This window comes from Rhizophagus irregularis, chromosome 4 (assembly GCF_026210795.1).
Source record: "Rhizophagus irregularis chromosome 4, complete sequence".
Taxonomy (NCBI): domain Eukaryota; kingdom Fungi; phylum Glomeromycota; class Glomeromycetes; order Glomerales; family Glomeraceae; genus Rhizophagus; species Rhizophagus irregularis.
In genome coordinates, this window is record NC_089432.1 from 2,532,200 (window position 1) to 2,545,415 (window position 13,216).

General features: G+C 25.7%; 4 protein-coding genes across 4 annotated transcripts; 1 reads left to right on the plus strand and 3 right to left on the minus strand.

The window, feature by feature from the left end:
- Positions 1 to 1,187: 1,187 nt before the first annotated feature.
- OCT59_023881 (uncharacterized protein) lies at positions 1,188 to 2,738 on the minus strand (the record flags this gene model as incomplete). The annotated part of the gene is made up of 1 exon (XM_025330574.1): positions 1,188 to 2,738. The coding sequence occupies one exon, from the start codon at positions 2,736 to 2,738 to the stop codon at positions 1,188 to 1,190; it is 1,551 nt and encodes a 516-aa protein (XP_025173239.1).
- A 1,730-nt stretch (positions 2,739 to 4,468) lies between these two features.
- On the minus strand, positions 4,469 to 6,106 carry OCT59_023882 (uncharacterized protein; the record flags this gene model as incomplete). The annotated part of the gene is made up of 1 exon (XM_025327030.1): positions 4,469 to 6,106. One exon carries the CDS (start codon positions 6,104 to 6,106, stop codon positions 4,469 to 4,471), a length of 1,638 nt encoding a protein of 545 aa, XP_025173240.1.
- Positions 6,107 to 8,502: 2,396 nt separating this feature from the next.
- On the minus strand, positions 8,503 to 10,159 carry OCT59_023883 (uncharacterized protein; the record flags this gene model as incomplete). Its single annotated transcript, XM_066135031.1, has 5 exons — positions 8,503 to 8,798; positions 8,868 to 9,101; positions 9,178 to 9,229; positions 9,299 to 9,340; positions 9,416 to 10,159. 5 exons carry the CDS (start codon positions 10,157 to 10,159, stop codon positions 8,503 to 8,505), a joined length of 1,368 nt encoding a protein of 455 aa, XP_065991100.1.
- Positions 10,160 to 10,657: 498 nt separating this feature from the next.
- On the plus strand, positions 10,658 to 12,991 carry OCT59_023884 (uncharacterized protein; the record flags this gene model as incomplete). Its single annotated transcript, XM_025329304.1, has 1 exon — positions 10,658 to 12,991. One exon carries the CDS (start codon positions 10,658 to 10,660, stop codon positions 12,989 to 12,991), a length of 2,334 nt encoding a protein of 777 aa, XP_025173241.1.
- Between the last annotated feature and the right edge of the window lie 225 nt (positions 12,992 to 13,216).

A 13,216-nucleotide genomic window follows, 5' to 3' on the forward strand; every position in this document is an offset into this window, starting at 1 on the left:
TCAACTTAATAACTAACAATTTATTATTTTCATAGATAGGATGGCTTTCTCATGTGTGACATGTGCGACGATAAATAAGAAAGTAAAGATAAACGGAATTAACGTTAAGTTTTCATAAGGAATCCATATACAGTATATGATTATCACTCGAAATTTAAATCAAAATTACGTCATTCTAAATTTGATTTAAGATGTGTGATCGTCAATTATACAATGAGGAAATGTATGATATACTTCCAATTAGTTCTAATTGAATATCACAAGTTCATTTAACTGCATATGGTAAATTTTGTTAAATGAGAATCCCTTTTTTTCTTTGATTGATTGATAGACTGGTTAAGCTTTACCGTATATCATTTTCCCTGAAGTCAATTTTCCGATTTGCCATTTCCCGAACTGGCTCATTCCCTAAACTCCAATATCCCGAATGAAAATTTTACTAGATTTAATAAATGACGTATAACAATTCTTTTTTTAAAATAGATTTTATTTATATTTAATAAATCATAATGACAAAAAAAAATAATAATCCTTTAATTTTAGGTTTCTTTTTAACTACCCGCTCCATTTTCTCCATTTCGATTACAAAATTTAAAATAAAATAGCATTAAATAGTCAAAGTTTTAAATAAAATATAAAAATATATAATAATAATAATAATAATATAATATTTTTTTATGTAAGAACCTAAATAGAAAAAAATAAATAATTTTTTAATTGCCTTTTTTTTTTTTTTTAAAAAAAAAAAAAAAATTATAGTTTAACAATACTAAAAAAAAAAGAAAAAAATTTTAAAAAAGAAAAAAAAATATTAGTATTAATAATCAAAAAAAAGAAGGATGGGAAAAAATCTAGTTTGAACTAAATCGCGTTAAGACTTAAGATATAATACAAAAATCAAAAATCTAATCCTCTTATATATGAGGATCCGATCCAATCCAAATGGATCGGTGAACGCACCCAATTTATCAATGTAAAAATATTTTTTTTTATTAAAAAAAAATGTTTGTTTTATATTTATTTAAAATAAACATATAAAATTCGACTTTATTTAATGAGTAAAATAATATAAAATAAAAATTGTAAATAAATAAAATATATTACTATCTCAAAAACCTTAACATGTAAATTTACATAGTAGATCATAAGAGATAGTATAATAATCAACTATTTCAACTCCTTTAGCTTTAATCCGATTCATTAAATTCCACTATTTCAATTCCTTTAGCTTTAATTAGATTCAATAATTTTAATTCCTCATCATTCAATTCTTTATCCAATTTCATACTAAGAACTTTTAAATAATTGTTACTTCTTTCAATATAATTTAAAACAATTTTAAGTAATTCTAATCCAATAATCTGATTTAAATTAATCACTTCAAAACTACCATGACAATTCTCTAAAAATTCCTTAAACTTAACGGTATCACAAGAATTAATATAAATAGAAATTTCACTAATACTAATAGATATATTATTTGCTAAATATTCAAAAAATCTAATATCATAAAGAATACTAAGACTTAATGCTCTTGTTCTTAAATTTTTAAAACATTCTACCACTGATAAATCAATATGAAAATTAATTCTTATTTTTAAAAAAATAAGATTTAGACAATACATTGATATATTTTCAATAAGAGAAATAATTGGGCTTTCAATGGATAATCTTTTTAATGATGCACCTAGATATTTGATCATTAAAGATGTGACGCCAATATTCCAATAATTGCATATAAATAATAGTTCCTTGAGCTTAAACGAAGAAAAATTTAAACTCTCACATTGATTTAATAATATACCTTTACAATATCCAAATTTTAAATATTCTAAATTATATAAATCATTAAAGCTTTTTAAATTAACATTACTAAAATCGATGCCTATGAATTCAACGTGAACTAAAGAATGCTTTTGAAATCCTAAAGACAAAAGAATGTTATTTAATAAAAAATGACATTTCCATATCTTAAACATTTTAAGTTTGTTTTGCACTTGAATAATTTTACAAAGCTTTTCTATAATAGTAGTATTATCAATCAAATTATTGGATACGTCATGAAATGGTGAACTTTTAGTTTGAGGAAAACGAATTACTAATTTTCTACAATTTGTACAGATATTTGCTATATTCTTTAAAAATTCTTGTTCAATTTCTCCTTTTGAATTAAATTCTAATGATAATGAATTTAATTTTGTTAAATTTGAAGTGAAGTTTTGAATGTTAAAGTTTTTAAAACTTTCTTCATAAAATAAATATAATAAAATATCTAATTGTTTAATGTTTCTACTTTGACGTAAAATTGATTGATGAAATATCGGAATAATATCTTTATATATTTTTTGAGAACTTAATAAATCTGAACAATATTTAGCAAACCATCCATAAATAACAGAATTTATTAATTTACTATTATAATTTTCCAAATATTTTGGATATTCAAATAAAGGGTTGTGTTCTTTATCAAAATTAATATTATTATTAATCTGGCTTAATCCAAGTTGTTTCTTCAATTGTAAAATTTCTGCTTTATTAAAGCAAAAAATTAAGGTCAAGGTTATTGAATAATTTTTTTCAGTTTTAACATTTTCAAAAGGATTTGCATAAAGTAAAGGAATAGTTGATCTGCACCAAAATCGATTAACTAATAAACATTTAAATAAAGTTGAACGATCATTTTGAAGGTGTTGTAAAATGGAATAAATACAATCATCTGTTAAATAAGGCAAAGTCATATTAGAAATTTAGGAAGGAAAAAAAAAAGTTTTCACGGAGTTATCAGAGAAAGCTAGTTTAGTTATTATAAGCCCACATGTTGTACATCTTTTGTAATACTGTAGGCTGTAACACATACATGAGTGATTTATAAGCAGGGTCAGATGATTAGCATTCCAATTAGTAAAACCTTAACAGGTGAACAGTTGTGAGACTATTGTAGATCTTTTGTTATCTGTTATTAAGTTGTAATTTGGTTTAATAATAATATATGGCTGTTCCTGGTTAACGTGTTGAAAGCAATTTAGAAACTGTTCAAAAAAAATTTTAACCAATTATCGCCGTTTTCAAAATGATGTATTCAGTTAAATTGAATAAAAAAAAAAAGAAAACCGAAAACCGGACGAAAACCGGACGAAATATGGACAAAAAACGGACGAAAACCGGGCGAATATTGCCTATTCGAATATACAATCACAAATAAATTGCGTATACTATTTTGAAAACGGCGATAATACTAAAAAATACTTAAAAAAAAAAAATTTTTTTTTTGACTAAATTAGGGAGACCTTATTTCATTAATTTCGTTAAAAAATTGTTCGATTTGAGCACGTGACCAAAGTTGTTTGGATCATAATTCTGGTCAGTTATATAATGCGGGCCAGAAGTATGCAAATCACTTTAATTAACCGGTTCCAACCTCCAGTTATTAAAAGAGAAATTCATAGCATACATGATATTTCCAAAAATAATACTGTGTATTTATCAATTACTTTTCTTATTTTAAATTAAAAACATCCCACATCCCCAATATTACATGTAAAAAAATATTTTCAGATGAATAGTCGTGCTAAATGAATTGAATTTGTTAACCATACTGACACTACCTAACTGGTAATCTAGTATGTGAGATTTATGCTAAATTTTATTGTGAAATAATTTTGTAAAAATGAAAGAATCGGGATAGTGGCATGTTAGTCTTATTGGTTTACCTGTTAATGTTGTAAATTTTGAATCTCTGCATTTTAGAAATAAGTTCAACAGGTACAGGTATGTAAAAACTGAAATTTTGTAATGTTAGCTTGAACATTTTGGGGTGTAGACTTTGTTTACATTTTACAAGAGTCTCGGCAAAAAGGTATCAGCGTGGAAGGGCTCCTGAATATATACATAATGCAAGCAAACCGCCTGCTTATTATTGCCTGTATAGAAGACGCTAAAACCCTAAAGACTCTCAAATTTGAGAAGGAGGAAGAATGGTCCATTCTTTTTACAATCAGCTGTAACAATCATTTTTAACTGGTTAGTAGATGTCTTAACTGGTTGACCGTCTTAACTGGCCAATCATTGGTTAAAATTTTCCATAAAATGTTTTTTAATAAAGTAGTAGCAGTTCAAATTTAGAATATTTTACTATTAAATTAAATATTTGGCCACTTATCTGACCAAAATTATGCATAAACCTGGCTAAAATTATATATAAGCCTGGCTAGAATTAAAAATTATATATAAATAATCTAGCCAATAAAATTGCAAGTTTAATGTATCGCGTGATATAAATAGATATTTTAAATTTGGCCGCTTAAAAATTTTTTTATTGTGACTAAGTTGTATGCACTATACGCTTTTGTTTATGTTAATAATCGACTAATACAATAATAATAATGTTTTATTTTTAGAATAAGAAAATTTATAATTTATATAATAACGTTCATACATAATAATTTTTATAAATATTACTAAACAATTACTAATCACTTTTCTTTAAATAATTATAAACTTTTATAATTGAATCATCATAATTTTGTACTTTGATATTATATGAATTAAATTCCTCTACTTCACCTTTCAAATAAAATAAATCCTCATTATTAAATAATAAATATTTATAAGAAGAATTCTTAATAGATAAATATTTGACTCTTTTCTTTTTCATAATATATTCTTTTATAGAAGGTAAAATATCATCACCATCCTTATTATTAATTAATAATTTCTTAATAAAAGTATTTTGAGAATTCTTTAAAAAGAATTCAAAATTATCTTCTTTAATATGAAGAATTAAACTTAAATATTCTAATTTAGAAGGAAGGATTTGACCCAAATTTTGTAATATTAATGAACTATATTTAATATATTCAGTAATATTACTATTTGATATTAATGATTGAAAGATATTAATAGAAAGATAATTAAGATTTTGATTAATATTTTCAATTAAATTTAATATAGGATGAATAATTTGAATTTCATATTCATGTAAATCAAGTAATTTGATATTTTTACAATATTTCATAATTGATTCAAGTAATTTTTGTTTTGATAATAAATCATAATTACAATAACCAAAATTTTCTAAATAATCACCAAATTTTTGTAATAATAAATGTAATGATTCATCAATTTGTGATCTATAATTTATAATTAAAGATTTTAATTTAAATGGTTTAGTTAAATTAAGAATTTGTTGAATAAAACCAGTATTTAAAGGATAACAATAAATAAGATGAATAGATTCCAAAACATTTAATTGATCAAATACATTATCTAAATTAATTATATCTTGAAAATTGATACAATATAATATGATAGTATTTAAAGTATTTGAACAAATAGAATTAGAAATCTTTGATGATGATAATAATGATTGATATAAAGGAAAACTTTTGTTATCTAATACAACTTTTTTAAGATTTGGATGTAAATTAATTAATTTTAATATATGATCTTTAGTTAATTTATCATCATTAGTTTCATTAAAATATAAGAAACTAGGAGTTCTACCAGTATAAAGTTTTAAATATTTAATATTATGAATAAAATTTGTATTTTGTAAAATTAATTCAAAAATATCATTAAAATAAGAACTATAACCATTAAGAGTGACCTCAATTTCAAAAGTATGTAAATTTACTTCATTTTCAATAAATATTTTAAATAATGACATATGAATTAATCTTTTAAAATCAGTTTTTAAATTTAAATAAGCATTTTTTATAAAATAACGTTTTTTGAATTTTATTAAAGTTCCAACGGAAATTTCAAACCATTTCTCAATAGAAGTAATAATTTCTTTTGTATTTAAATATTTAATAAAACTAGGATAATTGAAAAGTGTATTATTTAAAGGTAATAATTTATCAATTTCATAATCATTTAATTTTGTTTTTAAATCACCTTTTAAATTATTTAAATAAATTCCAATAAATTTATAATTTCCAGTAGAAATAGAAAATGGGTCTTTCCATAATAATGGAATCGTTAAACGACACCATAATCTATTAACTAGAATACATGAATATAAAGTTGGAAAATCATCTTGAAAATATTTTATAATTTCATATGCTAATTCAGGTAAATCTCCTGAAAATATTTTTGAGCATGACATTATTGTAAGCGAAGAGAGAGTATAGTCGTATGACATTGTCGGCTGTGCAGATTATATCAATTTTTTTCGGAGTGGTAAATCCGATATGTTGCACAATTTGTGTCAATTAATTTTGCGTAACGTGTTCAATAAATAATACACTAGCTAGTAGCACTACATAACTTATTGTCATAAAAAATAATACCCAATAATTTACCAGAACCCTATACAAACAAAGAATTTTTTGTTTTGTCATATAAATAAAACAATCGATTCTTTGTTAAAGGAAAAAGTATAACAAGAACATTAGACATGTGTTCAATAAATTTAATTAATGTTTAATATTTATTGACATCAAATTTACAATAGGCAGCCCTTTGTAATTAAATTCAATTATTATGGCTGATTTTTGACTCCAATGAGATGTAGAATTTTATAATGATAAAACTCAAGAATCAAATTGCTTGCTTATTAATAATTCTTCAGCAAATATAATTTATAGTCTATCAGCTTGTAAAAGAAATGATACAATAGTCAAATATTTTGAAAAAATTTTACATAAAATTATTATTATTTTTTTTTTTAAGGAAAAAATGAAAAAGTAATATTTTGCCCAATAAAAATTTTGATGAAATTTGATAGATGCATCTAATAAATTTAGTATTTTTTTTAAAAAAATTACAAATAAATAAACAAATTAAGCATCTTTATTTATTTTTTTGCAAAATGAACGAATTAAGTTTATTTATCATTTCATTTTTTTCCGCTTATTATACGAATATACAGATGATTTCAAAAAAGGTGAAACCCCAGCGCTATCACAGGAATCACCGATTTCCCTATTCTAATTTCCACTTAATTGAAAAAATAATCTCTTTAAAAAAATCAAATCAAATTACTAATTAATAATTATTAAGATTATTATTAATCTTGAAATTATTATTAATTTTATTAATTTGGAAAAAAAATGAAACCCGAACCTATCTCAATGTGAAAAAGAAAAATCCATGGAAGATGCGTATTCTTTATTCTAATTAAATAAGTAAGAATAAAAAAGGAAATTTCTATAGAAAAAAATATAATAAAAGTAAATGGTAATTATTATGCAAACATAATGAATGAACTTTACTAAATTAATCATATTCATACTATGATTATCAATTTTATTTACGTCTATCATTTTTAATTATGTTGTCTTATTTGCACATCATTTTTTTGTCAGCACTTTTTTTTTTATTAACCTACCATAAACTGGTTGCGGATTCAATGCATAAATCTCGAAGCTTAAAGCATATTTAAACTTAAAAATAAATAATAAGCTTAAGCATATATAATGCTATAAAATATCGAAAAAGGCTAAACTATATTCTGGCATCAAACCAACATATATTGAACTTCTTGGTTCGAGCGATCAACTTCAAATTCTTAGCAAATATGCCCATCTTTACTTGTAGTATCGATTTGACGATCAATACGTTTCTCAGTTTCTCATTTTTGGTTTCAATTCTCATCCTATATCGGACATTATTGGTAGATGATAGATATGTAATGTAAGACAATACCCACATATGGAAAAGAAAGAGAATAAATAAATTTTTTATTTATAAAAAAATTTATAGAATAAAATATAAAATATTGACTGGTTATAACTTAATCACGTTTAAATGGAATGGGATGATTTAATTAATAACGCAGAAATTTATTGATGGATACGTAAATACTAATGTATTAGTAGAATTTATATTTATTGTTATTAATATTACAATAAATACGGTTCTTTCATTCCAGTTGTACCAACCAATAGAAATGTTTATTTGCGTTCTAAACAAATTTAAAAAGTTCTGTCGCACAAACAAATGCAAGTAGACCAGGTCAATCAAATTGAACTTCAACCAATCGAAAAATGCAACCAAGTGTGAATTGAGAAGTTAATCCGAAGGGGTGTATCTTTTGCGTCATCTAAAGATAATATCAAAACGTACAGTATATTTAAGAGGTTTAAAATAACGACAATACAAGGAATGAATAGTTATTTTTCGATTTTCGATGCATAAAGTCAACAAGGAATTTACTTGTAATTATAGGTGATGTGACACAGTGTTCTAGAATCTCAAGCTTGTCAATAAATAAATATTTGTTGATATAAAGTGTGCATAGTAAATTTTGTTTGTATTTAATGTAATCAAATAGGTTTTGCCAATTCGTCATTTGAGTCCGGACCAATAATAAAAGTTAATTTAATTATATGAACACAAGATTAAGATTTGTGTAAAATTTTTATATTTATTGAAATAAAATGATAAACAAATGATGTGACGTACAGGTGTTACAAACACAAACATTAAAAAAAATTTTCGTGCCACGTAAATGATACAATTTGGAAAGGTAAATGGTATAAATAATAGTATTCTAATATTCTAATTCATAGCAACACCAGGACCAGTTCTTTTTTTAGGATGGTATCTAACCCAACAATAAGTAGGTATAGTACCTACAATAATACCTAACACAGTAAATCCAAATATAATACCACCTTGTTGAGCTTGAGTAAAAAGTTTATGTTGTACAGGAAAATCTATTAATGTGTATTGTAATTTTGACCAAATTATGTGAGTTTTATTTACTGTATCCATTATGTATATTGAATCTGATGGGGTAAATGAATTTTTTAATGATGATTGTGTACTTGGTTTTGCGTTTTCACTTGATTGCACTATATATATATTATATAAAGTTAATTATAATTAATATAATTTTTAAAATAAAAATTTAAATGCCTTACTTCCAAAAGCAACAATCATATAATTTCCAACCAATGTAGCAGTATGGCCATAACTTTGTAATGGTTCCAAAGAGTTATCACCCAATTGTAATGTGGTCCAACGAAATGGTTGAGATGATGTTGCTAATACTGAAATTAACGGATTTGGATATTTTTTACTATCCGAATCGGAGGATGCCTTTCCTAATATAACATCATTTATTCCTCCATAGATAATTATTCTTCCATCCAACGCTAGTTAAATTAATTTAATGAAATTTAAATTTGTAATTTTTGTAATTTAAGAATTTTAAGAGAAAAAATTACTTACTAACTACTGCGGAATGCATGGTTCTACCGTTTGGAGGATCACCGACGGTTGGCTTTTTTTAAAAAATTTTGATTAATTTAAGAATAATATTTGATTTACACGTTTCATTGCGTTAACTTACTTGAAAATCCCATGTATTAGTTTTTGTATTGTAAATAGTCAACTAATAATAATAATGATTCAATTTATATTTTTTTCATATATAATATTTTCACACGCCTTGTAACTTTGTACTTACATTACTAGTTTGAGCAAATTGATGATCCCTAGAGAATAATTCATCACCAAAACCATTATTTCCATTACTGATTATACTTCCACCAAAATAAACAATAACACCGTTACGTAACAAAGTAGTAGTAAATCCATGAAGATTACCAAATTGAGGTAAATTAAGAACAAAATTCCAACTCAAAGATCCAGTATAAAATAAATCCACTTCACCGTTATTATCCCTTATGCTGAATGTATAAATTGAATCAAAATTCTCGGTATAATTTGAATTAATTGCACGAAATGATGAATGTTTTTGTGAAGGATTTTTATCAATATTAGGACGAATCCATTGATTTATACTAGTATTAAAAGCAAATACTCTTGATAAATCAAATTCAAATAAATTATTTTGTAATCCTCCAAATAAGAATAACGCTGTTTTTTGTGGATTGGTGGTTGTTTGAGATGGTTCGCTAAGTCCTGGTGATGTTTGAGCGAATGCGTGAGGTAATATGAAATCCATATTTGTTTTTTTATTCAAATAAATTATTTGAGTTTGACGAGATGATAATGAAGATGGAGATACGTCTATTGAAATGAATTCATTTGTTAATTCATTGTTCATAATTCCTCCTAGAATATAAAGTGTAGAATTTACAGAAAATATGCATGTTGAAGAATGGCCATATCTTGGTGATAACGATTGTGAATTTATCGTCGTCGTAAGTAAGAAAATGAAAAAAATTATATATTTTTTATTATTCATTTCGAAAAAAAAACGAAAAAAAAATTTTTCTTTTTTTTCTTTCTTTTTTTTTTTTAAAGGAATAAAACTTTTTTTAAAAAAATCATATCAGATATATAAATAGGCATAAAAAACATTCTAAATGAAAGTATATAAATAGTTACAATTCTTTTTAAAAAAAAATGATGTGCGACTGATGTACTACTAAATATACCTATAAAACAATGGTTACATTTCCTAATCCTGCATATTTATTTGTTTTTTCTATTACGCATCTAATACGCATCTTATGTATCACATGCGCCCCTTTGTTGGGTTCCTTCTATAATTGGACAATGAAAAAGGATGTTTTCGGACATCATTTACCGTAAATATTTATAAGTTAACAAAGTTTTATGGAAATGTGAAGGATCTGCTCCGTCATTTACCAAAACTTTTAAGAAAGTGTTTTGTAAAAAACTGGCATATTTTAACTCTTTGTACCCAGGCTTTGTTGAAATTACTTTTGATATGAACAATATGGCGACGCCAACGCCCCCTATCTCACAACGTACTCGTTCAGGAACGGCCAAAAACTTGGTCCAAGATAAAAATGACGGTGACCATGAAGTTTTTTCAAAAAAAAAGGAACCTGACAATATTGTTACTCCTCTGCAGACTAATATAAATGAACCGCTAGAACCTAAAGAGGCTTCTAGCAGACGCGAACTTCGTAAAAAGAAACAACAAGTTAGTTTTAATACCAACAAACAAGTTTTACAAAATACGTCTTCGCCAGTATTCTTGGTCTCTTCGCCCGAAAAAGTCAGTACAAACACAGTGGGCCAATCAACGGACCAAAATCTAGACGTAAACAATGATGCATCTAACAAACAAACATCTAGTTCTGCTATTGGTCAAACTTCTGTCGATCATAACAACATCACATCAAATGACCAAATCGTAAATGATCAGCAAGTTATCTTACCCGATATAGAAATGATCATGGATGAGCAAGAGGACGACACTAATCAATTCCATAAATTAGAAAATAGTAAAATCATTGCCATACTTAAAGTGCCAATCAACAACCCTGATAATATTGATGAATATAAAAAATTTATGAAGATCGTACAAAATAGTATTCTCGAGGATTCTATGCTTAAACAAGAAGATATTATTAGTCTTCAAGTTCAAATTATGACACAGAAAGTTCCAGAAGGCACAGTTGCACAAATGAATGATAACCAGAAAAAAGTTAATAAGATTATTACAGGAATTTCTTTACAAGCAACATTAATCTCTCAACAAACATGGAAAGATTTACAAGAAACGCCTTATCGATGTGATGGTATAGATTATTTTTTTGAAGAGGTTATAACAAATCGTACACGACAAAAACAAAATAATGGAAATTCACAAGATAGGGTCGTACAAGTGTTTAATGCGTCACTTCGTTTGACTACTGCTATAATTAAACCCTTTATGCGTAAATATGGAGAATTAGAAGAAGAGAAATGTTATTCTCGAAGGCCTCATGCACATGCACCAAATCGTCAAGTAGTTTATATTACCTTTAAAGATGCTAATAGTGTTCATCGATTTTACGATAATCACGTGCTTTGGATCTATGGCGAAATGTTATATGTTACTCCATTTTTAATGGATAAAAATATTAGAGAGGGACTCAAGCAATTTTGTATGAAGTTAAATGGACTCCCTCCTAACGCACAGGCAGTAGAATTTAAAGAATTCATAGATCATCATAGCGTTGTAGAATTTTATATTCCTCGGAATACATATACCAATGATACACAAAAGTATGCTTACGTATATTTTAAAGACGAAGCAGCTATGGTTGCTGCTACTCAAGAAATTTTTTTAGTAAGAAACAAACAGACTGAATGGTCAGATCCCAGTGTGCAGTCATGTTTTAGATGTGGATACACAGGTCATTATATGAGAGACTGTGATTATGTGCCCCCTCGTACGAGACCAATGAGGAAGAATGAATATTTTAGACAGATTAAAGAGATTCGTCAAAATCGTTTTGCAAGAAATAGAGCAATTAATTATAGTAGCCCTGCTACATATGCTCAGATGGCAGCACAGAGTAATAGAAAATTTAGAAAAAGAGATTATAATGCTGGTAATACGCGAAATGGTAATCAGAATGATAGGTATGTAGATAGATCTTGGAATAGAGACAATATAAATCATGATTTATATGAAGGTGATGATGATAATAGAAATTCTTTGGATGATGAAGAAGATTTTATTATGAATGAAGTAGGAATGCATGAATGGGATGAACAACCTAAAACGCGGCCAAATGTAAGATCACGTGATGTTTTGCGTGGTACTCAGAAAGGAGGTTCGATACATATGAAAGATAAAGAAAAAGAAGAATGGTATCATAGACAGACTAACGATAACTTACAGGATATTAAAAATGACTTTGCGAAAATTAAAGATATGATGGATTGTATGTATAAAGAACAAGCGGCGATGAGAAATGAGCTTAATTTGATTAAGGTTCATAGCAATCCAAATCTTAAAGATACAACAAAAAATACAAATCAAAATCAAAGTAAAAAAAGAGGAGGAGTAGTATTTAATAGTAATAACAAACGTACTAGAAATGAAGAAAGCAGCGGTTCAGAAAGTAATGCTGCTAATAATGTTTATATTCTTTCAAATCGAATGGACCAAGCTGATGATACAATGAAAAAAATGATGGATATGTTACAAAATATGAGTACTAAATTTGAACAAATATATAATAATCAAGAAAATAACGCAAATAATAAACAAAAAAGCACTGTTATTAAGGGGGATAACAATGCTTTAACTTCAACAAACAACAACATTTAATTATGACAGACAACCATAATACTAATATTTCCAATCAATTAAATATATATAACTCCCCCCTAACTAGCAATAATGAAAAAAGAAAAAGTGATGATCCTGTCCATATACGTAATTACAAAAAAAGAATTAAAAGAAAAAAGAACAATAAAAATGATAATATTACTATTAACAATAATGATGATAATATTTTGAATGAGGAATTAGAAGATAAAATTAATCAAACAA